We start from the raw sequence: 23,688 nt of genomic DNA on the forward strand, positions 1-23,688 counted from the left end.
TTTGATTGCAGGTGACTTGAGCGAGCCACTGACGCAGCTGAATGTTGTCCAGTCCGGCGGACTTCATTTCGAAGGAGGTTTAACCGGATCACAGTCACGGCGATCGATGGACAGGGCGCTGAATCTGAGGTCTGGAGTTCTCAACCTTGGACCCTAAGGATGTTAGTCGGAAAATTAGGGGGCCCCACTGTGATTGGGAGCAGCGGCTCCCTAACTGACAATGGAGATTCGACCGTTACGGCATTTACGTTATTGTCATGGTGCTGCGCGCTTTGGCCAATGCATACTGGACCTGTCAATGGCTGTCAAAATTGTCAGTTTATTAGCCTGTAGCCAGCGGAAATTGGATGGGCTGGAAGCGGGAAGTTTAACACGAACTTCCATCGTGGGACTCCATAGTAGTCACTTACCCCTGTTCATGGGGGCATGGAAGCCCGGAAGGAGCGGTACCTGACTCAGTAGGTTTCGTGGTAACAGTACGGAATAGAAGTCTTGAGACGAGTCTCCTCGATGGATGTAAGACACTACTACGTACGGGGTCCCCGTACCAACACTGGGTATGTCTAGGACTCTGGATGTCATCGGAAATCGACTGGCAAGTAAGTACTGGTATCTGTCCAGCTACAAGCCAAGTAAGTAGTAATGAACACCAACACTCACTACTACCTGGCAAGTCTGGTGGTAACAATAATCGGATTGGGCTGCAATCTGGCCGTCTAGGTGCGACTAGTGGCCTCTTCTCCACACTGGAAGAAATTTTTCGACAATCGATTTTTGCGTCCTTCTTTTTGAGTTCCCGCATGATCTCTCTGTCTCGAAGGGGAACTAGCTAGATACCAAAAAGGACGTTGTTGGAGGGTTGGATGTGGCAGCTGCAGGTATGTGCTGGACATCCTCCTGAGGTCTAAAGATGCTATTCGATATACGGAGTAGTACTACGGAATACATATGATGAAAAGGAAAAGGGGGAAATGGGGGGGAAGGGAGAGGGGGGAAAGGGAAAAGAGAACGGGTTGATGCATATAATCCATCACCTGAACACTGAACAGAGAGGGAGCGCTGTAACTCGCTAAACCCAGAGAGGATTAATAATAATAATAATGAAGAAAATCAAGCGACCGATGGTGGGTTCGGACTGGCTCCAAGTGGTTCTGCTGTGACGGCCGGCCCCGGGGGACGACGGTGTAACCAACCGACCAGATCCCCTGGTTCAGAAACGGGCGGGTTTGTTTGTCTCGGCCCTCTCAGTCCCTCGCTCTCGACCTTGACCGTTTTGAGTGTAGGTTAGCTATGGCCATTCGGTACTCTTTGGTAACTCATGCTGTCAGTACGAAGTAGCTAATAGCTACCTAGATAGCCAGTAAGTAGGTAGTTGTAGGTAGTTGGGCTCATCAACCTGGTCGGTACTTGCCTTTCTCGCTCGCTTCCTCTCTCTTCTTCATCTTCGTCTCCCCTTCTTCTCCCTCTTTTCCTCCTTTCTTCCCTCTTTCCCTCACTTTCATCGGGTCCCTCCCACCCCTTCCCCTCTTTTTCACTCGTTCTGTTTTCCCTTCTCCTTTCTGCTCCTTGTTTGGTTCGTGACCCAAGAGAGATCACTCAGTATCTTTTCCGCCACCCCATGTGGCGTGGCTCCCGGGTCTCACTATTGCTACTAAACCGATTCCCACTACTACTTCCTGCTACGATTACCCGTTCGCTCTAAACCAATAGTGACCTGCTACGACCCCTTCCCCCCCCCGGTCCATACCTCCCCAGGCAGCCAGTACCAGCACCTGGATCATCCTTACACACTTTCTGCTACTTCCTACTTACGCCCACACACGCTCCGCCGCACCCTAGCCCTTCCCACCGCTTTGGATGTCTCGGTTCGCCTCCGTTGCCAGACAATCCGCCTCGCATCGTGACTCCTCTTCCTTTCTTCTGCCACTTTGCTTGTCTGGTGCTTTATTTATTTTTGGCTGTTATCCGTGCCTTGCTATCTACTTCGGATTCGCCTGCTGGTCGCGTGTCTAGTCCTTCCGGTCCTTCCTCATGAGTCCAGTCACCCGGTTCAACTTCGCCTCCCACAGTATCAGCGTCCACGTTTGACTGGTCAGCGGGACGAGGTATTTCTAATCAGACGCCATGGCGATATGGCCGTTTGGTCGTAAGAACAAGCGGCATACTATCCAGCTGGATGCACCCGCCGTGGCGGACGTCCAGTCGTCGCACGAACCTCGCCACAGCTTCGATGACAGCAAGCTCGGCAGGAAACTGTCTCGCAAGCATTCCAAACGCCAAAAGAACAGACACGCCCAACCAGTTGAAGTCGATCCGAGCTCCCTACGCGATGTTTCCCATCCTACGTCGTCTCAGGTCGTCCACTATCCTCCACCTACGTCACATAGTGAGCAGCCGACCCCGATGAAAGAACCCCGGCTCCCGGCCTCCCGAGCAGGCCAGCATTCCGATGCCTACACCACATATTCCAATATGAGCCACGATCAGCCTTCCTTGTCTCGGTCTCCATCATTACTGAGACCCAAGCGCAACGATAATGGGCCGGCAGTCTTGAAGAAAAAGCTGAGCAAGCGGAAGGCATACGAAATCGCCAGGGAGCGGGAAATTCGGATGCTAGCATCTGCTCCCATCGATATCCCTCGCCGTCCCTCTCCGCTACCTGCGGAGCAGTTCTCCATAGAGACACGCAGGGGTACCGGAGCTCAGAGTCGGCGCTCCGATCGGCACTGTTCTGACGGCAGTCTTTCGATGGGTGACTCGGCTGCATCCTCCCTCTCCGACATCTTTGAATCCTATACCTTCAAGGTAAATACCTTCGCTGCGTGGACGCCGCGTCCAGTCATACGCTACGTGGAAGCCCCTCGGGTATCAACTGCCAAGAGTCAAAGGCCGCCCGAGGCTTCGATTCGGAGGGATAAAACACCGGCCTTCGCCACTCACAACGAGAACATACATTCCAAGAAGAGGGTGGATAGATTAGCGGATGACTTGGATGCAGGTGCTCTCAGGGAATTGCTGGAAAGGGATCGCCGGCGCAGGGAGAGGAAGCAGCTCGAAGATCAAGAGAAGCTACACCGGAAGCTACAGCGGGCTGCTGAACAACAACGGCAAGCAGAAGCAGACGTTGATACTGTTCCCCCCAATGTGCCCAGTGAGACCGAAGAGCCATCTTTAACCCAACGTGGCCGGCCTGGTGCTGAGAGCCGCGCTACATCTGACCGGTTAACCGAAGACCCCCGGACAAATGAAACCAATGCCTTCCTGGGCGGAGAGACTTCTGGTTCTTGGTTGAGAGAAGCTTCCAAGGACACTGAACGTGGTGGTCGCCAGTCCATGGAGAGCGTTCACGCCATCGGCAACATCGATGATAGGTCTATTCGGGAACCAAAGCTCGTCATGCGCCGTAGCTTCGCTCCGTCGCAGGACATGGGCATGTCCGGCAGCAGCCTGTCTCATTCACCGTCCAGGCGTGAACTTTACAGCCCAACTTCTTCGCAGCTCTATGGTATAGGCCGAGAATCCACATCCGACATATCGCGAACAATCGACTCAGATCGGCGCTTGTCGGATCATAGCAGTGGGCGTGTCAACACAATCACTTCCATCTTCCGACGTGGCAGCTCACGTCTCAAGCGGAGCTATCGTGAACGTTTCCATGAACGCAGTCCTGAACACTCGAATCCGTCCCATGAATCCTTCTTCAAGGTTCAGACGCAATCGTCAGGACCACCTCCGTCGTTTGTCACTCCACGGACTTTCCTTGGATCAGGTACCATCAAGCGCTCGCAGTCCAAATTTACCGAACATTTTGGCGATGAGCCCCTGTCTCCACCGGATTCACGCCTTCAATCTCCTGATATTCCGGAAGTGGTGGATGAGTTTGAAAGAGAAAATGAAATGTCCGATATCAACCTGGGGACACAATATCCCATTCCCAGTTCTGGGTCGGAGGCCCAGGATATTCCAAAAAACCGCCACCATTCTTGGACGGGCGATAGCTGGGAAGGTAATCCAGACAATCTTCCTTTGTCACAGTCACTAGCATCCGTTGACTCCGAAGGGTCGTGGATGTCAGGGCAATTCCTGCGCCGCATATCCCAGAAAAAGGCGAGCAACCCACTACGCACTAGCCTTAGCTCATCGCGAAACATCGTGGAAGAGGGGCGCGAGGGTTCGTCCAGAGGTGATGAGATTCCGACTAGCGAAACGCTCGTCAGATTCGGGACCACTCAGGATGATACGCCGAAATCCGGCACTGATATATCCGGCACGCAGCCAGACAAAGATACAAATATGGACACTGTACCAGAACAAACCGAGGAAACCTGGCATGATCAAATTGCAAGGCGACCTGTGCTTGTGACTCCGGCGATCCGTCCGAAGTCCAACGAAGGGCTCCTGAAAAATGTGCAGTCTTTCTGTGCCGATGAGGAATTTAGCCCCATCGAAGAGCATTCTGCCGAGTTTGAATTTGAAACGCATGATGAACACGAATGCGGACGTCCGACCTGAGCCAGGCGGCCAATAGACCCATTTTCACGCAAGGTTGCTTTGATCACTCGGGATAGACTCTTGTGACACCCTTGATTCTATGAGCATTTTACCTGTGTTGAGATCTCTCGATGTCATCACTTGCAGTTATTTAATCTTTTTTTAGTATATACCCCAGTCGCTCGTTAAATCTTTCCTATGTCGCTCCTTTTCTTCAATATCCCCCCTTCCCCATCCCCTTACTCGGTGGATTTTCTCCAGGACCATGGCACTTGATGTAGCCATGCTTACATTCTCCGACGCTCTCCTCGGGTCAAGCACAGATCTTGTCCGTGCTCTTCGTCTTGTTGGTGGGCTTTGTTCGTTTTCGAATTTGTTGATACCCCCACATCAGTGGAAGTTTGAATGAGTTCGCCCCGATCACCGTTTCCTGGTGGTTGTTGGCACTTAGGTGTTTTTGATAGACTCGAAGCATCCTCGTTGTTCAGTTCAATGCACATATTGTGACACAATCTATCTGTTCTAGTTTTCATTGCGACTACAACCAGTCCTATTGTTTAATGTCTGCTTGGCTCGTGGCAGAGTTCCTGTACTATGTGCTCGAGCATTTCCCGCGACCTTTTGTACCCAAGAGATGGATGGCGTTGTGGACCATTCTCGTCTGCCTGTAAATACCACCTGCGGTGACCTTTAGACGCCATAGACTATCCTACATAGTATATATCCTTTTGCTGGTGAGAATTCACCCCTCGTCCGGAATACTGCCATGGTCCTCCGCCTCGATCACCTGATCGGGGAAACTCGGGGGCTGCCAGGGCAGTGGCTGCCTGAGGCCCGCAACGCCCGTCCAGACCGGTCGCGATTCATAAGCGACGGGGAGCACGTCATCCGGTTGTCTGTTTCTCACCCATCCGTTTGTGCCTTTCCTGACCACCCTCCACCAACCACGTCGGCCCCGGTCCGTAATCTGATCGTTATCGATATTAACATTCCAATTGCCGCCACAATGTCTGCTATTAGCTTGACAAATCTATTGCTCCCTCGTCTCTCTGGAGGCGCCTCTTGGTAAGCGTGCATTCGAAGCGACCCTCCCCTTCGACGGCGTCCGAGAGGCTTCGACGGACGGGTGATGATTAGTCAGAGGCCAGTGCCGCGGCGCAACGTCATGGGGCTCACCCACTATAAATTCGATTTGTGCCCCTCCGTGCTGGGCAGCCCCTCAATTCGGAACTAATCGTCGTCTCAACCTTCCATAGTTTTAAACCATCCACTCTGGCCTCCCGTCGCCTCTCTTCTTTCTCCTCCGCTAGATTCCTTGTCAGGTCTTCCACTAGAACCGCAGTAGCGTCCTCCTTCCTGCGTCCGACCCCGGTCAACCACATCCCCGTTCCGTTCCTCAACCGTCGCGCTTTCTCTCACTCTCCCTCCATCCAATTCTCCCAGTCATCCACCATGTCTCACGGAAACGTTATTGCCATCACCACGTACGTGATCCTCCCTCCAAGCATCCCCCCCCCGGCCCAGACACTGCTAACCATCTCTGCAGCAAGGCCGAGTTCGAGGAGAAGGTCCTCAAGGCCCAGGGCCCCGTCGTCGTCGACTGCTTCGCCACCTGGTGCGGTCCTTGCAAGGCCATCGCCCCCAAGGTCGAGGAGTTCAGCAACACCTACTCCGGCGCCAAGTTCTACCAGATCGATGTTGATGAGCTGTCCGAGGTTGCTGCCGAGCTCGGTGTCCGTGCTATGCCCACTTTCCTGCTCTTCAAGGACGGTCAGAAGGTCGATGAGGTCGTCGGTGCCAACCCCAAGGGTCTGGAAGTGAAGGTCCAGTCTCTACTTGCTTAGATATGTTGATACACGATGAGGCGAGTTGTTTTATTTTTTTTTCTAGATGAACTTTAATTCATGGGCTTCTTACCCCGCATAATCGTTCCGGATGTGCTCGTTAGTCTGGTCGTACGTCTACGTAGCTTGGTAGATGTAGTTTCGGGTATGTTTTCCTGAATGATGCCACCGGTTTCATCTTTCATCAGGGACTTAATTTGTATTCGTGTGTGTGCATGACTTGTTGGACATGTCGTTTGCTATAAATCACTGCAGCAAGACATCAAGCTTTTGCACACCCCGGGTAGATGTCACGACTCCGTTGATAAGATTAGCTTGCTTGCTTGCTACCTGCATATTCTCCACATCTCTCTCAATAGCGATGAATAGATGGCAACAAACATTTCAAGATCTACCTCGTCATGAAAAACCAGGCCCAAGTCTCTGTGCAACTAGCACTAAGTATTTACTATTATATTATTACCAACCTGAGAAGAGCCCTCGATTCCTCTGTTGGATACTACCGAGGTGACAATCACCACAGCTGCCCTGATACAATCAATCGTGTTTCCAGGATACCGGATGAATCTTGGAGGTAATTTTTGAATCGTCATGATCACATGTGATAGCGCATCTTGGACATAGTTTGCAATACATCATATCATGTCTTAGTGGGTCATTCCAAGAGACTTGGTTCTACTCCCATGCCTATGGTAGTTGAAGATATGCCTATTTGTTAGCTGGGATACAGGCAATATTCTTCGATGTAGTGCATTACTCCATGTAGTGGAGCAGTTAGTCGCTACGCTACGATGGTTGAACACCTTAGACTTACGTGAAGCCTGTCTGCTCCTTCCAGCATGTACCATCGATTAGGAGAGGTATGTCGAGCCACATGACAACCATTTCAAGGCATTTATTTCCAATCAACTGGTTTAACATAAAAGTACCTTTTAACCACGAAAAGTATCACATCAGACCCGCTTAAGCTCCAAGGATCGTGATGTTCTACTTTCTACAACGTCTACCGTAGCTTAGATGTCCACACATTCATGTTGCATATGTACATAGTGCCTTGCAGAGCAACCAATCAACATCGTATATCCTTCTATGCAGTCAGGCAACTTGCCAACGAGATCAAACACTACTGGGCGATGGTCAATTCCTGGATGTCAACAAGTCCAAGTCATCATCGTTAGATCAGATTACTAGCCTATCTAGGCAATCAATCTACGATACTACGACACCACAGCCACACTTCCAATTATCGCTCCCGGGTCATGGATAACCTAGACATGCATAAGTGACTTTGAATCTAGGATACAAATAGGATATTAAGCCCGGTGGTAAGCCTACCAATCCATACTATCCTATTACTGTCATAGTATGTATCCTTAGTCGGATATAAATATATCCTGATAAGAGAAGACTTGCTACTGAGAAGCATGCTAGTGACTAGTGTAGACGCACTCATCCGGTGCTGTTAGCACGCGTTGGCTGCTGAATTGGAGATTTGTATGCGTACGCGTCCTCCCTTGGGTTTGTGATTAGTATGTGCTTGATAAGCTTAAGGGGTTGTTGATGCTGTGTTGGATATGGTGATGTTGGTTTGTTTTGTGCGTGAGACTGAGCATGGAACTCAGAGACTATATAGATATCTTAATCAATTGATGGGTAAGTAGGAATATTCTGTATGTCCTCAAGCTTGAAATCGCGCTGTTGGCAAGAGCCAGTTGCAACATCAGCAGAGATTGAACGGGCTTTGGTGTGGAGGATGTGTGTGTGGTCATTCTCTCCACAGCCGCGATATATCTCCGAACGCAAACCATTCGATGCTGCATGCAGGTACTGTTTCATGCATGGCAGTATGTTTTCTTTTCTACGGAAGTAGTAGTTCTCGCCACACCTTCCACAAATACCCCAGATCAAAAGTCCAACCACCGTGACTCCGGACTCCTCCGTACCTTATCGATCTGCAGCTTAGCCCCGTCCGAGTGCGGACATGTCTCGGCGGCACAGCAATTACTATGACATAGTAGTACTAGGCTACTAGCCAAAGACCCTCCCACGGCCCGTCAGGAACGCGGCACACGACCCCATCATTCAGCTACACCTGCACGCAATTCCCACTGATGCTGCGCCGTTCTCACCTATTTGATACTATGGGTACTGGGTAGTCAAGTTATCCCCTGAGTCCGCGGGGATACCGAGAGTCATTACCCAACAGAAAGGATCCGGTCTCCGTGCACGTGCGTTTAATAAATTGGCTTAGATTGCCTGTCATATAAATTAATCTAGTCATGGGCCTGCCCAGCCCGGCTGAATCCTCTTGGGGGCCGAGGTATTCCGGGGAGCTGGGTTGCATGATTGAAGCTTTGGTTTGGGGGCAGGAAACAAGGTCATTGTGTCTGGGGTGAGGTCCGCATAAATGTTATTCTTGGGAGTGAAGGATGGAGGATCTTCTTGGTTTCGTCGCAGGATGGAAGGATCCGACACGAATGTCGAGTCAGGACCAGTTGGCTACTCTGGAGTTGAGTCTTGACAGCTGACGAATCTATGTGTTTGGCCCCTGCGTTGTCTGCACGCTGCACTGCTGCTGGTGGGTCGTCGACGTTTCAGTCGAATGGGTATGGAAGGAGCCCTTCCATGGGTGCTTCTCTTCGGTTCGATCGACCGGGAGGGGAGTCGGTTGTTTCGTGTACCTTTGTAAACCACCGATGAACTGGGTTGATCACCGGCTCGGTTGGATCGGATCGTATACGAATGGTTGATTGTGCCAAGGCTGCATATACCAGGATCAGAGAGTTTATATAGATGGCGCGAGGGGTAATCTGAATCTGGCCTTTTAGTTCTTACGGATTGCCAGAATAGCCCGAAAGTAGGAGGCCGAAAGGATTGGACGGAGGATTGGCGATTCAGCGCACGAAATGATTCACCAGGAGTGCCGACTTCTGCGGACAAACTGGCACTCAGTGTTCCACCTGCGGCTGACGGGCCAAACAACTCCGCAGGTTGGATTGCCGCGAAGGATCACTATCGAGATGCATCGTACGGAGTAGCTCCGCCATTTCACCGTAGTAAAAACACCAGTGGTTTTCTCTACCCAAGGGAGTACAGTGTACACTGGTCGGTCGGGAAAGACGGCGTTTGCCCCTGGGAGCCACGGTGCCACGGTGCCACAGTGCCATCGTGCCGGCGATGTCATGGGCCATCGCTTAGGCGCGTGGTGGTGACCACAACGGGACTAGTGGGGGCGTGACTCGGCCAGCTAACCCGATCAGGCCTGGCCGATCAGAGATCGACCCACGATCTGAGTCACGGGGTACCGACCTACGCCGGAAATGGCCTAGTCCGCCCCGTGGTCCAACGGGACTGCATCTCCATGGCCCGCCTGGAGTCCACCGGATCTCTCTCGCTTTCTCATTTTCTCTCTCTTTCAGCTCATCAAGACGGTCATTGACCCATCCGTCGGGTTCCAGCCGGTCTTCCTTTCCCTGCTTACCAGATTGATTGTGTCTTACCCGTGCCACGAATCGCATGATTCTCAGTGAACGTGCTCCGACCTAAACCCGCCGAAACGTCCACTGGCCACTCAGGGTCCTTGTCAACCTCGTGGGCGCGGGCAGTTGACGACTCCATAACACTTATCATGGCCAACCCCAAGCGTCCTAGGCACCGTCAACGATGGCGCTCTGCCTGGCTCCCCGCTGTCTGAGTTTTAGAATTTGGGACCAAACGGCTCGCCTGTGTTTTCGACCTTACTTGTTGACTTGTTACGTACCGGTGACCTGAGTCTGGGTAAGCCGACGGAGTTCCAGGGACGCACTGATGGTTAAAGCTTCACAATTGTCGATCATTTGTAGTTCTACCCTCCTAATCACTTGAAAATTATTTCCGCCATGCTACTGGGCGCGGTCAATCCCCGTGCTCCAAGACAAATTATCTTCGGAGAAGAGCGAAAGTGCAATAAGGCGGCGCAGCTGAACGTTCTTGGCCTATCTCCGACAAAGTTAGCGGTCATCTCCCGAGAACCACAACCTAGACCCATCTGGGTCGACAAGTAATTGACTTTACAAAGTGGGAGGGAAATTTAGTCTTGGTGACTAATTTGACCACGGTTATCAACCATTCAATCGTGGTTCTGACTTGCTAGGCAAGGCTGGGACCGAATCGGCAAACTCAATGCCCCATGGTTCCTGATTGCAACCTCGATCGATGGCCGTGATCCAATCAGCCACAGCCCAGATTCTGATACGCCCTTGATGGAGATTTCCGTTCATCCTTCTGCCCAGATGACCGCTGGAAGCGGGCCCAGCCCTCATACTGGAGTCCTCATCCACATTTTGACCGTGCAAAGCCAACACGGAAAGGGTAGCCACCGAGAAGAATTAATCGCCTCCCCTCGGCCATAACCTCATTTAGCCTACCTACTAAATTATTATTCATTATCTTAATTGCATTATGGTCCGTCATTCGGGTACCTGGAAAATTGGCTAGCACCTACCGAGGATGGGCCAGCCGCGTGGAGCACCTGAAGCCGAATCCTGTTATATTAAAAAGAATTCCCACCTGATACTAGCTAAGCCTGTCCCTGCCAGGCTTACTCTGCTCTTTCTCACCTCGTACATTGCCCTGTCTGTGTCAATGTCTTGCGAATAATCCTCGGTTCCATCAAACTTCTCACCCTGAGAATGTTGCTCGCCGACAGATCCCCCGATGGGGAATACGTCAATGTGTTTTACATGGGGGGATTCATCTTTCTGGCTTATTTAGTCAGTGTGATGGGATGTACAACAACGTTGGAGCTTCTCCATAGGCGTACATCCAGAGCCGGTCTGTACAACTGGTATGATATCCACTTGTGCCTGAGAGGCCTGCGTCTGTCTGACCACTTGTATAGGTATCTACTACTTACCTCCTCCATTACCATGGGCGGTGTTGGTATCTGGTGTATGCATTATATCGGAAACCGTGCCATTGTCTTGGGAGATGGAGCTGTGCAGACCCAGATCATCTACAGCATGAGATTCACCGGTGTATCCTTTGTGCTCCCAGTTGTCGTCCTGCTTATTGCCTTCTACTGCATCGGGGCTAGCGAGAAAGCTAGTTATATTCGGATCCTGGCGGGTGGTATACTGACTGGCGGCGCGGTTTGTGGGATGCATTATATCGGTCAGCTCGGTATCAGTAACTACACATGCACCTACCGAATTGCGAATGTCGTGGGCGCCGCCATAATCGCCGTGTTTGCTAGCACGGTCGCCTTGACGGTCTTCTTCCGGTGGAGGGCCACCTGGACGGATAGCTGGTGGCGGCGTGGTATTTGTGGCTGCGTCCTCGCTCTCGCCGTTTCGGGCATGCACTGGACGGCTGCTGTTGGCACATACTACTACAACCATGACAGGACTATGCAACATAATGGCCAGCTTTCTCGGAGCCAGGTTGTCATCATTTGCGCTGTTTTGGTAGGTCCACGCTTCATCGGAAGTCTTGTTTAGCGATGGTACTAACCAAACACAGGCATGCGCTGCTTGCGGAGTTTTGACGGCGTGCGCTGTAGCCGCTGGTGGAAACCGACGACGACTCAACATACAAGCTCGACAGCTGGTCCTGACTTGTGCTTTCTTTGACCAATCCGGGCGGATCATGGTCACTCCTCATGCGCTGCTTCCCAGTCGGAAAATTGTCGATCGTTATATTGGAAAGGTATGTTCACAAACCAGCCCCTCTGGACATGTGCTGATGCGGAAACCTACGCGACTCTAGACATTCAACGATGACGATCTTACCCGGAGCCACCCAGCTTTTCTTTGGGCATTTCGAGCGAGCAGACACTGGAATTTGGTCAAGGATGTCGTTCCTTTCATGAGGAGTCGGATTGAGACGGACAAAGAGGCGACGGAACACTACATTGCCAAGGGCGAGCCTTCGGATCAGGAGACTGAGTTGCAGAGCGATTTCGACGAGCTATTCAAGCGGCACTTCTGTGTGACCGCTCAAGATCTTGCCGACGAAGTTCGACAGCCTCTGCCATCCCTCGGAAAACTATACGATGATGTGTTGATTACAACCGCACCGACGTCGCGCTTCTCTCGAGCGATGGGCTACTCGCGGCTAAGCAATAGCAAGGGTCAAATGTTGTTCACGGTGCGCCATTTGGAAAAGCAAGAAGCCAATCGACTGGCCGCCGCAGGTTTCCGTTTCACACCTATTGAAAACGTCACTTCCGCCTTGTCGAATCGAATGCACATTCCGTTGCCGGTTTTGGGCTCGCATCTCCGAGGCATGCGAGATTATGCGACCTCGGGTCGCAATTACGAGCCTGGCGTCCATCTTGTTTCCTTCGTCATGCGCCCTACCATCTCCGATCACTTTGAGGTGCTAACGGCAAAGGGGACCGGTAACCCATTGCCCTCGTCAACCTTACCGATCAAACGTATACAGATTCAACACCTCGACCTGATATCACACATGGAAGGATGGACCATATCTACCTGCTTGACTTGGCTGCAGTCCGAAGCGGCAAAGTCTCATCGGGATATCAATGACTTCCGCGAGCAACTGATCCACGCAATGACGTCGCTAGCCAGTGCACTACCCCCCGATATCAACATGGCCTCTAAATTCTCGGCTCGGCCCTTGATTGCTCCTTGTCGCTCTCCGTCTGGCTCTGATGCTTCAAACTGTATCGTCTTACCATTCTGCGCAGTCGGAAACCTGGATACGCAAGTGTCGAACCCCGACTTCACGTTCATGCCTCTACGCCTTTTCCGCGTCCAGCAACAATTGAATGACGCGAATATCGGAGGTGATGGGTTTGCGAAAGAACTGGGCCGGGAGTTGTACTACTCGAATGCACGCAGCAGCTCCGCCACCGAGGCCGACGTGCCAGCCTCCCTCCGATCTGTTTTGAAATTCTGGCCACGCAAGAACCTGGATCCTACGAGGAGGGATCTTTCCCAGGAAACACTGACAGAGCTCTCGCAGCTGGGTGACATCATGGTCCGGAAGGAGGTCAAGGTCGATGTCGCCAAGCTATCGGAACCAGCACTCGAATCCTCGCTGGGCAGACATGCTTCGCACGCCACTGTGGTAGCCGGTGACATGGCTACCAGCACTTACGTGGATGAACTCTACAATCTTTGCTACTCGCCTGGTGTCCGTCTGCGACCGGACACCGCCATCACTCAGGTCTCGAACGGATGAAGTGCTCCTCATCGAGTATCACCCAATCAACTTGGACATTCGCCTGAGCGAAGCCAGGCTTCCAACGAGAGGAGCAGCGACGTCCTCGATACGAGAACCAGCCCCTCATGGAATCACGCAATGTGTTCCCAGGCCCAGAACGGACCCACATCCTGCACCAAGGCCACCGAAGGCTCTTAGCTTTCAACGCAGCCGGCACAAGACCGTCTCATGACCTTCTCGAGCGGAGCACATGACATTGATCATAACACGGCCTCCAGCCCAGACAACCACGCGAACCTTACGACTACACTCATCAGATGACCTCCTTACGTTTCTTTCTTAGCCTCGTTCAGTTCTGTTCATTCTCTAGCGTTCCATATAGACATACCCCTACCTCTTTCGTGACATCGATACAAACGAAAGGCAACACACAGCCGAGTGTCATCATGTACATATTCCCATTCCAGAAGATACCAACCAGCAGACACACATAGGCTACCTACCCGGTTATAGCTCATTCAAATCAATAGAATAATTCCAAAGGAGGAACCCTCTAAACCGTACGTCCATCTTCAACAACAGACCTAAAACAAATGACAACTTCATCCCATAGTCTATTAAATTAAACCACGACTAGCACCTACTAACTACCACCTACCCACCCCCAGCAAAGTCCTCCCTCACCCATCCACCATCCATTGTCTTCCTCTTCCCCTCACCAAGGTAAAGAAAAAAACGAAAAGGAAAAAAGAAATCTCCCCGACTGGGAGTCGAACCCAGGTCTCCCGCGCTTGTTCCGGTGAAGGATTGACAAGCGGAAATCATGACCGTTAGACCATCGAGGAATTGATGGAATATTCAATCAATAATATGCTATATAAACCTATGCTTATGCTGGTGTTGGGTATCACTCACATATGAGTTATTGGTGTTTCTGCGTATATTCTTATTGTGGGTTCAAGTTAGATTAAACTGGATTGGATTGGATTAGATTGAAGGATATGGAGTGATTGGAGGGAGTATAGAATATGGTGTTTGTTTTGTTTTTATTTGTTGTTGTCGCTTCTCGTTGTGCAGGTTGTGGTTATGGAAGTGGGGTTAATGGTAGGGATGTGTGTGTGTGTGGGTTGAGGTGGCAGGGGGATTCGGATTTTGTGTCTGGTGTAATCGAGTGATGTTTGTGCCCTTTGCTAGAGACAGTATGGAGTGTACTGGGGGTTGTATAAGGGAGGCCCGGGGGGATGGGGTTTTGGTTTTGGGAATAGAAACTGGTAGGTAGGAGAATTGTGGGTGTGTCTGTAGCAGTGATGGAGTCTCTACGTAGGTAGGGTATCTTTAGGGTTGGCTTTGGTATGTGGTAAGGTGAGAAGAATGTCTACATGGTAAATGGATGAATGGCTAGAATAATGTACACGAATCTTCGTGTCTGATATTGCTTGTAGCACAATTGCTTCATCCAGGCAAGCTGGACAATAGCTAGCTACATAACAACCAATCAACCAGCAATCCTGAATCAAGCACAGCACCGGTCCTGCCCCTACCGATCTATGTTCAGGTAACAGTGGGGATATGGAGCCAGGTAGTATGCTTCGCGGATGGTGTTCTCCTTCTATCATCGAAGATAATGCAATCCTAGTAGGACCATCGGTAGAACCGTCCCATCACCGTATAGAAACCGCAATGCGAATGTAATCTTCAGAAGACCGCCAGGTTAGATCAAAAGAGGAGGTAACTTTTCCGAGACATGCACCAACCCAATGCAAGCAAGACAGAATTCAATGAATTTATGCAACGTGCAACCGTCCAATAACGCCTCATGAGGATGTAGATGGGATGTGTCATATGCATCGCGTGTAGGTATAGTCAAAAAGTCGTCATTGACTATGTCATTCAAGATGGAGAGGAAGATGCGAGAGGAAAGATCTGAGTCGTAAGCGCTCCGAAGTCGCCGTGGTATGGACAGGAGATATGGACAGAGAAAAGAGAATGTCGACGATGCTCTAGTATCAAAGCGAGGAAAGGATCATTATCAACACCCAACGCTCTCGTAATGCAATGTTCAAGGAAGCAATGAAGCGAATGTGAGGGATGGTGTCGTTATGTCGTATGCAGGAGGAGTGTATAGGAGTGAAATTCGTGAAGCTTGCGAGATCAGCTGCTTCGAGGTGCCGTGCGACTTCTGGAAAGCCGCTGGCTTCGTCGTGGTGGCTTTTTGTCATCGCTGGATTCGTTAGGTTGGCTGGAGGTTTCACTCGAAGCAGCCTTTGGTCGGACTTTCAATTTCCTGTCCTGCGCCACAATGTCGGGGCTATCGGTCGCAGACTCGAAAGAGCTTGTCTCAGCCTGCTCCGTAGACGGATGGACCGTAGGCGTCTGGACAACCGTTTCGGGGCTGACCCGCAGTCGCAAGGAGACCAGGTCATTTTGATCGTCACGAAATGCAATTCCGACCGTGACATCCGGAAGAATCCGTCGTTTGTTCTCACGAGCACGGGTCCGTCGGACAGCAGGGCGAGGATTGTCATCAGTGTCGCTTTCATCCGCTGAACGTTTGCTGCCCGTGCTAAATGGGGACGAGGACCTCGACGAGGGCTGCAGACGTGACTTCATAATCGCCTTGGACGAGGGCGCATCTGCCAGAGACGCATTATTGTCCTCGCCAAGGAGATTCATGAAGGCCCGATCTATATTCCCACGGCATTGCTGAAGCATTTCTACTATGGCACTCTGGTCAAAGTTGCCCCCAAGACCCGCCTGGATAGCGGAGATTTTCCACGGGGTGGCCATGTCTACAATAGTAGGTTGAGCGGCCGATGCCTCTTTCTCCTGCTCTTTATCAGCCTTGGGGATGCACGGCAGACCCGTATGGGGCCCATCGCCATGTCGCACGGAGGAGTAATGATGAAAATCCTAGACACATTAGACCGTTATGCAGAACTGCAAAGCAGGCTCACTCACATGGAATGCGATGTGTACGATTTCTCTCTCCTCGGCCTCAGGAGCGTGAACATCGCGAAAGTTCTGGATACCATACATGGTATAAACGTTGACGTCCTTCTTAAAAGATTGACAGAACGCCTGGATCTCCTCCGCTCCTCCCCAGACGCCTTTCTTCCGTGATTCTGCCACCTTGGAATCAAAGCTCCGCTCTTTATCCTTGGCTGAAGGAGGCGCTGGGCTAGCCGACGAGGAGGAACAGTAAGATTGCCGGGCGGCAGCGGCCGCGGCTCGTCGAGGAGCTCGACGCTCTCCACCCGCGGCAGCTATAAAGCTCATAAAGTAGTCTTTATTGGCAGATATATGGTCTGCAAGACGATCACGGATTTGGTCTGCGTGGGCGAAGTCTCCGTAAAGCTGGTCGGAGAGCGCGTAGTAGAGGCAGTTGCCTACGGTTGACAGTTAGATCGGTCCAGGAACATGCTTGCTCAACCCAATTGGGTTCAATTTGGCAATGAGATCCAATGCCAGGGACCACATTACCATCACCCTCGGTGGGGAGGGCATAGAGCCCTAGCTCGTTGAGGCAAGGAATCTCCAGAGTTTCCGCCTCCATGATCTTGCTGCGTGAATTGCGAGACGCCTTCAACTTCTCGGATGGCTGTTGATGTGCTTTGTCCATGACCTCATTCGTTGAAGAGCCTGAGTAATGCTGACGGGCAGTCGCGACTATAGGCACGATTCTGCCACCGTTTGGAACGTCCGCCATGGTTGGTGTATAGCCCTGCCCGACGAACGGCCCTCATTTGGCGCAAGGGGAACACAGAAGAGCCTCGTCGAGCAGAGGAGAGAAGGGGAGGAACAATAGGAAAAAGGGGGGGAAAGGAATGGTGGAGTGTTCGTGGATCGGAATGGAGTGAATGGAGGAGGAGGGAGAGAAAAGCAACACACGATCTACACGCGAGACAGGCGAGACTTTTCTTGTTCGGACGGAGAGTGCGGAGGAACCCCGTTACTGTGACTTGCGACTTGCTGTGTACTGGAAAGATACACTCCCACTTACAGCCCCGTTCCTTACCGAGGACCGGGCGGTGAGCCAGTCTGCCAGGATTGATTGGGCCGGGTGTCCGTAAAGTGTCGCCGATGACGCCAGACGTCTTTACGCCCCTCGCGGTTGGCTGATGGCCTCAAGTGGTTGGATAGATCTTTCCGGTCGGGAGCGGTCAGGCCAGACGGACTGCTTCTTCGCTGGTACATCTCTCCGGCCATGCAGATGTACCTGATGAAGTGGCCTGAAGGACGGGGCCACCGGAATAGGTCCTGGTCAGATCCTTCAGCATCGCCGATTTAGCCTTCCTGCACATCATTCTCACTCCCATCTGCGACTCAGGGTCCTAAAACCTGACCTATGCCACCGGCCCAGGCTGTGTCGGTCGGTTCGCCCATACGGTATGCAGCCGGTCGGGACGCGTTCCGTACCCTGTAACGTACGGACATTACCGGAAGCCGCCCGTACCTTACAAGGCCCGAGCAAACAGGTGTCAACCGTCTTATCATCTGGCGGGATCGGCCTCCGATAACCTGGCTGATTGGCATCGTGCCTCCGCAATCCTTCCACTTGGCTTGACTCATGCTTTATTTTATCTTGCTATCTCCTTGTGCGGACACCTCTTCTTGAGTATGCTAATGTAACCGGTGACTCCTATTATACATCCCAGCAAGAGCTAGATTCTTCATTGCAGCACTCAAAGATGGCTACCAACCGCATTGTGATTCTGGGGTAGGACGACTTCCCCGCATGTCAACAAAACACCAGGATTCACTAACTTTGGATATCAGGGCCGGTGTGTCTGGTCTCACCACCGCATATCTTCTGTCTAAAGATGCCTCCAACAGCATTACTGTCCTCGCCAAACACATGCCCGGTGATTATGACATCGAGTATGCTTCTCCATGGGCTGGAGCAAACTATCTCCCGTATGTCCTCCAAGGGTAGGCCGTCTAGCTTTGCGTCTTGCACGACCCGGATCATAAGTCTAACCCGAGGATCCTGTATTTCGATAGTGTTGGCAAGGCTGGGAGCGACCACGAGAGATGGGAACGAAACACTTGGCCCGCCCTGAGAGAGCTGACGAAGAACTGTCCTGAAGCGGGCATCCATTTCCAAGGTACGCCCCCAATACCCCATGAGAAAACCATACTAAATGAGTCGATATCAGAGACCATTGTGTATAACCGTACAAAGGATCAGGGATCAGCAACCGGCGAATGGTTCTCCGAATTGGTACAGAAGGACCCATGGTATATGGATGTTGTTCCTGACGTATGTGCACAATCCCTCCACCACCATCTATGCTCCTAACTCCAAGCAGTTCCAAGATATCCCGGCCGATCAACTAGCCCCCGGGATCGACAACGCATCCAAGTTCACATCAGTGTGTATCAACACCGCAGTCTACCTTCCCTGGCTGGTCGGGCAATGCCGGAAAAACGGCGTCGTCTTCAAACGAGCTGTGCTCAAGCACGTAGCTGACGCAGCCCACGGCCACCACACCGGTCAAAAGGCCGATGTGGTAGTCAACTGCACTGGACTTTCGTCCAAGAAGTTGGGCGGCGTGCGTGATGACAAGCTTTACCCTGCACGCGGCCAGATCGTCGTCGTGCGCAATGACCCAGGTAAAATGGTATCCATCTCCGGCACTGATGACGGAGAGGATGAGGTCGTCTACATGATGACTCGGGCAGCAGGTGGTGGCACCGTCATTGGAGGCTCGTATCAGAAGAATCAGTGGGATCCGTTGCCCGATCCCAACCTGGCCACCCGCATCATGAAACGAGCAGTAGCACTATGCCCGGAGCTGGTGGAGAAGGGCCAGGGCATCGAGGGTCTGGATATCATTAGACATGGTGTTGGACTCCGTCCGCTTCGCGAGGGCGGACCACGAGTTGAAGCCGAGAAGATCGACGGCGTGTCCGTCGTGCATAATTATGGTCATGGAGGATTTGGATACCAGGCTTCGTTTGGCTGTGCGGGAGATGCGGTGAAATTGGTTCAGGAAGCCCTGCGTCAGAAGGATAAAGCGAAGTTGTAGACTTGCTTGCATGAGTATGAGTTGACGAGAAAAATAAAATAAAATAAACCCAAGATATTGGAATTCACCCTTCTTTCAACCTGCTTACTGGTACGTAACATTCCAGAAATGTTCCGATCCAACCGTGAATGACCGGCACCGAGTCTGAATTCATCATGACGCCATAGCCCGGTAGACGGTGAGAGACGACTCTTTACCCCGGACTACATATCCTAGACACTTTCAAACACTCCAGTTCGTTGTATTTTGCTTCAATTGCTGCACATATTGAGTATTTCTGTCAAATCGACGCTCAATTACACCCGATTATATCTCACCATCACTCTGCCAAAATGAAGTACAAGTCACCCCAGGTGGAGGAAGACCCCGGTACAGATACCCCCGATGCTCCCAAGCGCAAGCTCGACCAGAGAGACTCCGAGACAGCCACCGGCGAGGGAAGCCTCGAGGCAGAAAAGGAACAACCGCCTACCAAAGCTTCCAAGTCTTCCGCCAAGGCTACTGCTGAGGAAGATGATGTGATTCAGGAGAACGACTCGGAGTTCCAGGACGAGGAGCTTGAGGGCGAAGAAGAAGGTATCGAGGGTGTTGAAGAGGACGAGGATGAAGGTGGAGAAGGAGAGGAAGATGAGGTGGAAGAGGAAGAAGGTGATGAAGAATTGCCCGAGGACGAGGATGCAGAAGGAGAAGATGACTACGAAGAAGAGGAAGGAGATGCATCAAGCAAGCCGAAACTGCAAAAGGTGGTCAATGAGTTTGGTCGGACTCCTCTCCATGGCACTACAGTCGCCGAGGGGCACCTGGAAGGTTCTCCGGATACAGTCCTGGCCATGGTTATCGATGCGATGCTGAAGTCGCGACCCATTTCGCACGATCTGTCTCAGCGTGCGGTTAAAAAGGTTATCGAGGCCGGATATCATGATATACAGAAACTGGGGGAGAGTAGTTGGGAGGAGAGAACAATGGTTCTCAAGGACGGAGGATATAATCGCTACAGGGAGCAGGGGGCAACGAATCTAGGTGATTTGGCGGAATTGGTCAACGAGAAGTACGGTACGTCTGGTGATCCCTAACAATACATATGGTGATGTTGTGATTAGTATAGCTGATGGTATTCTGCAGACGGTGATCTCAACAATCTCTTGAAGAAAGCCCATAATAATCGAGACGAGGCGAGACAATTGATCAAGGAAATCAAGGGATTGGGCGATCTAGGAGCTGATCTCTTTTTCAACAACGTTCAGAGCGTGTGGCCGTCAATGGCACCGTTTATTGATGGACGCAGTTTGCAAACGGCTGATAAGGCTGGGATTAGCACGGACCTGGACGCCATATACGCCGATTTGGGACACGACTCGACGAGAATGAGCCGACTAGCCAATGGACTGTCTGCTGTGAGACTGGAGAAGAGACAGGGGGATCTCATGGCCATATGATGGACTGGTATAGGGCTTCTAGTTCCGGTACATGTTGGTAGTCAATCAGGCATCCGTCTAAAGCAAGTATGCCCGTCAATGATTGTCATCCCTCCGACAGCTCGATTGTAGCTGCCTGTCAGATATGACGTATGCTCCGTCCTCGTGATCAACGAGGGATGCCCATGGCTTTCAAGGATGCCAATGATGGTAGTACATTGCCCGGGGCAGTCACATGAAGCATTCAGTCCCTTGGCAAGGCCATCAGTGTCAAGACAGCAGTTGTTTCGTAGCTTCCCCCGTCTAAGAATAGTTCTTGCGATGGGTCTCAGCTCTTAATCTCGTCTATTTGCGGCCGCTCCGGGGAGCTGCTGAGTCATCCACTGGCGGGCTTGGCGGACCCGCTGCTTGCGACAGCGCGACAACTGATGCTTGAGCCTCGCCATCTCCTTGATTTCTCTTCCGCGCTCCTCCTTCCCTCTTACTTCTCAAAGAAGCTTGGCTTTAAAGGTGAGTTTTTGTTCCATCATGTGTCATCATTCCACCATCCAATCGTGTGCTCGTCCCTCACACGGCCATGCCTGACGTAGCTGTTATGGTATCTTGGCTGCCGGAGCCCAATGACGATAACCGGAACTGACGTTCGCTTTCATGTCGTTGAGTCAAGAAGACTAATGTTCTTGCTATACAGAGAATCTCCCCTCCTGATTTGTTCTGCCAACAATAGCCCCGATCCTCCTACCTAAACGATCTATTGATATCCCAACAATCTGCTATATAGGCACAAGAAGCTTCCCAAGTCCAGGCAGTCGCGAAAATGGATCTCTCTAACATCTTGTACGTCAAACATGACCTCGTACCGGATCGATTTCGACGAATTGTGTCCTAACGTCTGAAAACGCATAGTCGGATCGTTAACATCGCCGTTGGCGTGCTTATGGTTCTCGGAGGTATCGCGCAGTTCTTCCCTGCGTCGATGAGCACCATCATTGTCGGTATCTATGTGATTATCTTTGGTCTGAGTAAGTGTCACACTGGTCAGCTGCTTAAGAAATGGGATCACATACTCATACTACACTGCACATTAGTCGTCGGTGGATTGGAATTTTTGCCCAACGTCCCGGACTACGTTTACCGCTATGCGTCTTTCCTTTTCTCCTTCCTGGGACGCGGTGCTTGTAAGTCGTCAATAATCCGTAACGCCTGATCCCGCCATTAGTGTATTGACCATGTGCTCAGTCTACATTTTCGTTGGATCGATCATGCTGCATGACCACTGGACCCGGTACATTGCCGGCTCCATCATCGGCTTCATCGGCCTGGGCTACCTGGCCCTGGAGTTCATTCCTTCCATCGAGCCCCCATCCAACATGCGTGAGGCCGACCAATCCTGGGGCGCCGAGCAGGTCTAAGCGCGGCGAATATGTGTTCTTGGTTGATAGGGTGATGGTGTATGACGCATGATCCTTTGTCTTGTCAGAGTTGGTTATCGTCTGCGGATCATCTAGCTGACAAGGACGAAAGATGCCGCGCCTGTACACGAGGCGTTCAAAGCACAAGAGAGAGTCAGGGGAAGCAAAGGCAACTCTTATACGATGTTTGATGATCGACGAGCGCGATGTTTGATTCTCAGCGATGACTCAAGTGATTTGAAGTTGCAAAGATAAGAAGATCGGATCGAGGGAGGGTTTTGTCGATTGAAAAAAAAACATTGGATCGGTCTAAATTACGTTATCCATTTATCCCAAACGGTGGATGTGATTGGGAGAATTTCAAAGGTCTAGGTTATCTTATGGAGTCAATGGTCTGTCCGCAGTGGATGGCGCTACTTTCTGCCCACTAGTTTTGTATAATAAGTAGATGATATATACTATCTTCCACGGTCTGATGTGGTCTTGCAAATTTTGATCTGGCCGGGTGGCATGATGGGAATTACATGGACTGTTGAGCTTTAGAGCAAGTTCCACATTTTCCAATCATGGCCAAGCAGTACGGAGTACAAACCGAGTACTACCTAGCGATCGTAGACCGAACCAGCACTGCCTCGGCGTTCTTGATCATATGAGGCAACACCTCTGCTATCCATCTCCGACGACGAACACAGCAAAGAGACCCATGCCAGGTGGGTAAAGTTATCTGATCCGTTTTGCCGCTGAGGCAATTTGTACATCCACATACTATGGAGTATGTATCCCGGAGCTAAGCCATCCATCTTGCCCCATGATTCGGAGCAAGAGGCATCAGCAACGGCATAGTACTTCGCAGAGGTTCTCCATTGGGTATCGTCCGCACAAGCGGGTTCGGCGTTCTGTTCCGGGCCCAGAATTCGGAGATGGCAATACCCCAGCTCGGAGATAAGCATTTTCTTAAAGAATGGAGAATCCTCGTCTACCATTCAGGTCGACGGGGTATCGAAATGGGACCCGTTGTTCCTTCTTCCGGATCCGGTAAAACACTGCGCCGTCCCACCCAGTTCACGGACGGCTTTCTCGGGTCTCATGGTTGAATCCGCACTCCGCACACATTTTGGTCATGGAACATTCTGTTGGGGCTTCTGATTGATCATATAGCCCCTTGGCGTATGGATCTCGATTGAGTCGCCCACATGCAGCATATCTCACTATCGAGCACTAGGCAGACACTACCTCCTGGTCAGCCTATCACTGCGTCCCATTGCAGTAGTCGTTGCCTCCTCCACATGTCTAACGCGCATGATCGCCCTAAGCCTCGCGAAACCGTTGC

At 51.5% G+C, this 23,688-nt stretch overlaps 6 protein-coding genes and 1 non-coding gene across 7 annotated transcripts; 5 read left to right on the forward strand and 2 right to left on the reverse strand.

The window, feature by feature from the left end:
• Positions 1–2,124: 2,124 nt before the first annotated feature.
• BO80DRAFT_430520 (uncharacterized protein) lies at positions 2,125–4,512 on the forward strand (the record flags this gene model as incomplete). The annotated part of the gene is made up of 1 exon (XM_025720705.1): positions 2,125–4,512. The coding sequence occupies one exon, from the start codon at positions 2,125–2,127 to the stop codon at positions 4,510–4,512; it is 2,388 nt and encodes a 795-aa protein (XP_025580468.1).
• Positions 4,513–5,943: 1,431 nt separating this feature from the next.
• Positions 5,944–6,335, forward strand: BO80DRAFT_440026 (thioredoxin family protein; the record flags this gene model as incomplete). Its single annotated transcript, XM_025721105.1, has 2 exons — positions 5,944–5,975; positions 6,038–6,335. 2 exons carry the CDS (start codon positions 5,944–5,946, stop codon positions 6,333–6,335), a joined length of 330 nt encoding a protein of 109 aa, XP_025580469.1.
• A 4,486-nt stretch (positions 6,336–10,821) lies between these two features.
• BO80DRAFT_2195 (MHYT domain signaling protein) lies at positions 10,822–13,670 on the forward strand. Its single transcript, XM_025714383.1, has 4 exons — positions 10,822–11,160; positions 11,215–11,779; positions 11,835–12,020; positions 12,081–13,670. Exons 1-4 carry the CDS (start codon positions 11,006–11,008, stop codon positions 13,518–13,520), a joined length of 2,346 nt encoding a protein of 781 aa, XP_025580470.1. The 5' UTR covers positions 10,822–11,005; the 3' UTR covers positions 13,521–13,670.
• A 587-nt stretch (positions 13,671–14,257) lies between these two features.
• On the reverse strand, positions 14,258–14,347 carry BO80DRAFT_t13. The gene has a single exon. It is a non-coding gene; the product is annotated as a tRNA-Asp (tRNA).
• A 1,306-nt stretch (positions 14,348–15,653) lies between these two features.
• Positions 15,654–17,208, reverse strand: BO80DRAFT_440028 (OTU domain-containing protein; the record flags this gene model as incomplete). Its single annotated transcript, XM_025721106.1, has 3 exons — positions 15,654–16,412; positions 16,461–16,888; positions 16,983–17,208. The coding sequence occupies 3 exons, from the start codon at positions 17,206–17,208 to the stop codon at positions 15,654–15,656; spliced, it is 1,413 nt and encodes a 470-aa protein (XP_025580471.1).
• Positions 17,209–17,707: 499 nt separating this feature from the next.
• Positions 17,708–19,585, forward strand: BO80DRAFT_420446 (FAD-dependent oxidoreductase). Its single transcript, XM_025718364.1, has 5 exons — positions 17,708–18,219; positions 18,279–18,431; positions 18,504–18,607; positions 18,659–18,762; positions 18,812–19,585. Exons 1-5 carry the CDS (start codon positions 18,191–18,193, stop codon positions 19,529–19,531), a joined length of 1,110 nt encoding a protein of 369 aa, XP_025580472.1. The 5' UTR covers positions 17,708–18,190; the 3' UTR covers positions 19,532–19,585.
• A 776-nt stretch (positions 19,586–20,361) lies between these two features.
• BO80DRAFT_450896 (TVP15 family protein) lies at positions 20,362–22,358 on the forward strand (the record flags this gene model as incomplete). The annotated part of the gene is made up of 5 exons (XM_025721845.1): positions 20,362–20,584; positions 20,654–20,918; positions 21,853–21,968; positions 22,035–22,124; positions 22,186–22,358. 5 exons carry the CDS (start codon positions 20,362–20,364, stop codon positions 22,356–22,358), a joined length of 867 nt encoding a protein of 288 aa, XP_025580473.1.
• Positions 22,359–23,688: the final 1,330 nt, after the last annotated feature.

This window comes from Aspergillus ibericus (genome assembly GCF_003184845.1).
Source record: "Aspergillus ibericus CBS 121593 unplaced genomic scaffold BO80scaffold_1, whole genome shotgun sequence".
In the NCBI taxonomy this organism is placed as follows: domain Eukaryota; kingdom Fungi; phylum Ascomycota; class Eurotiomycetes; order Eurotiales; family Aspergillaceae; genus Aspergillus; species Aspergillus ibericus.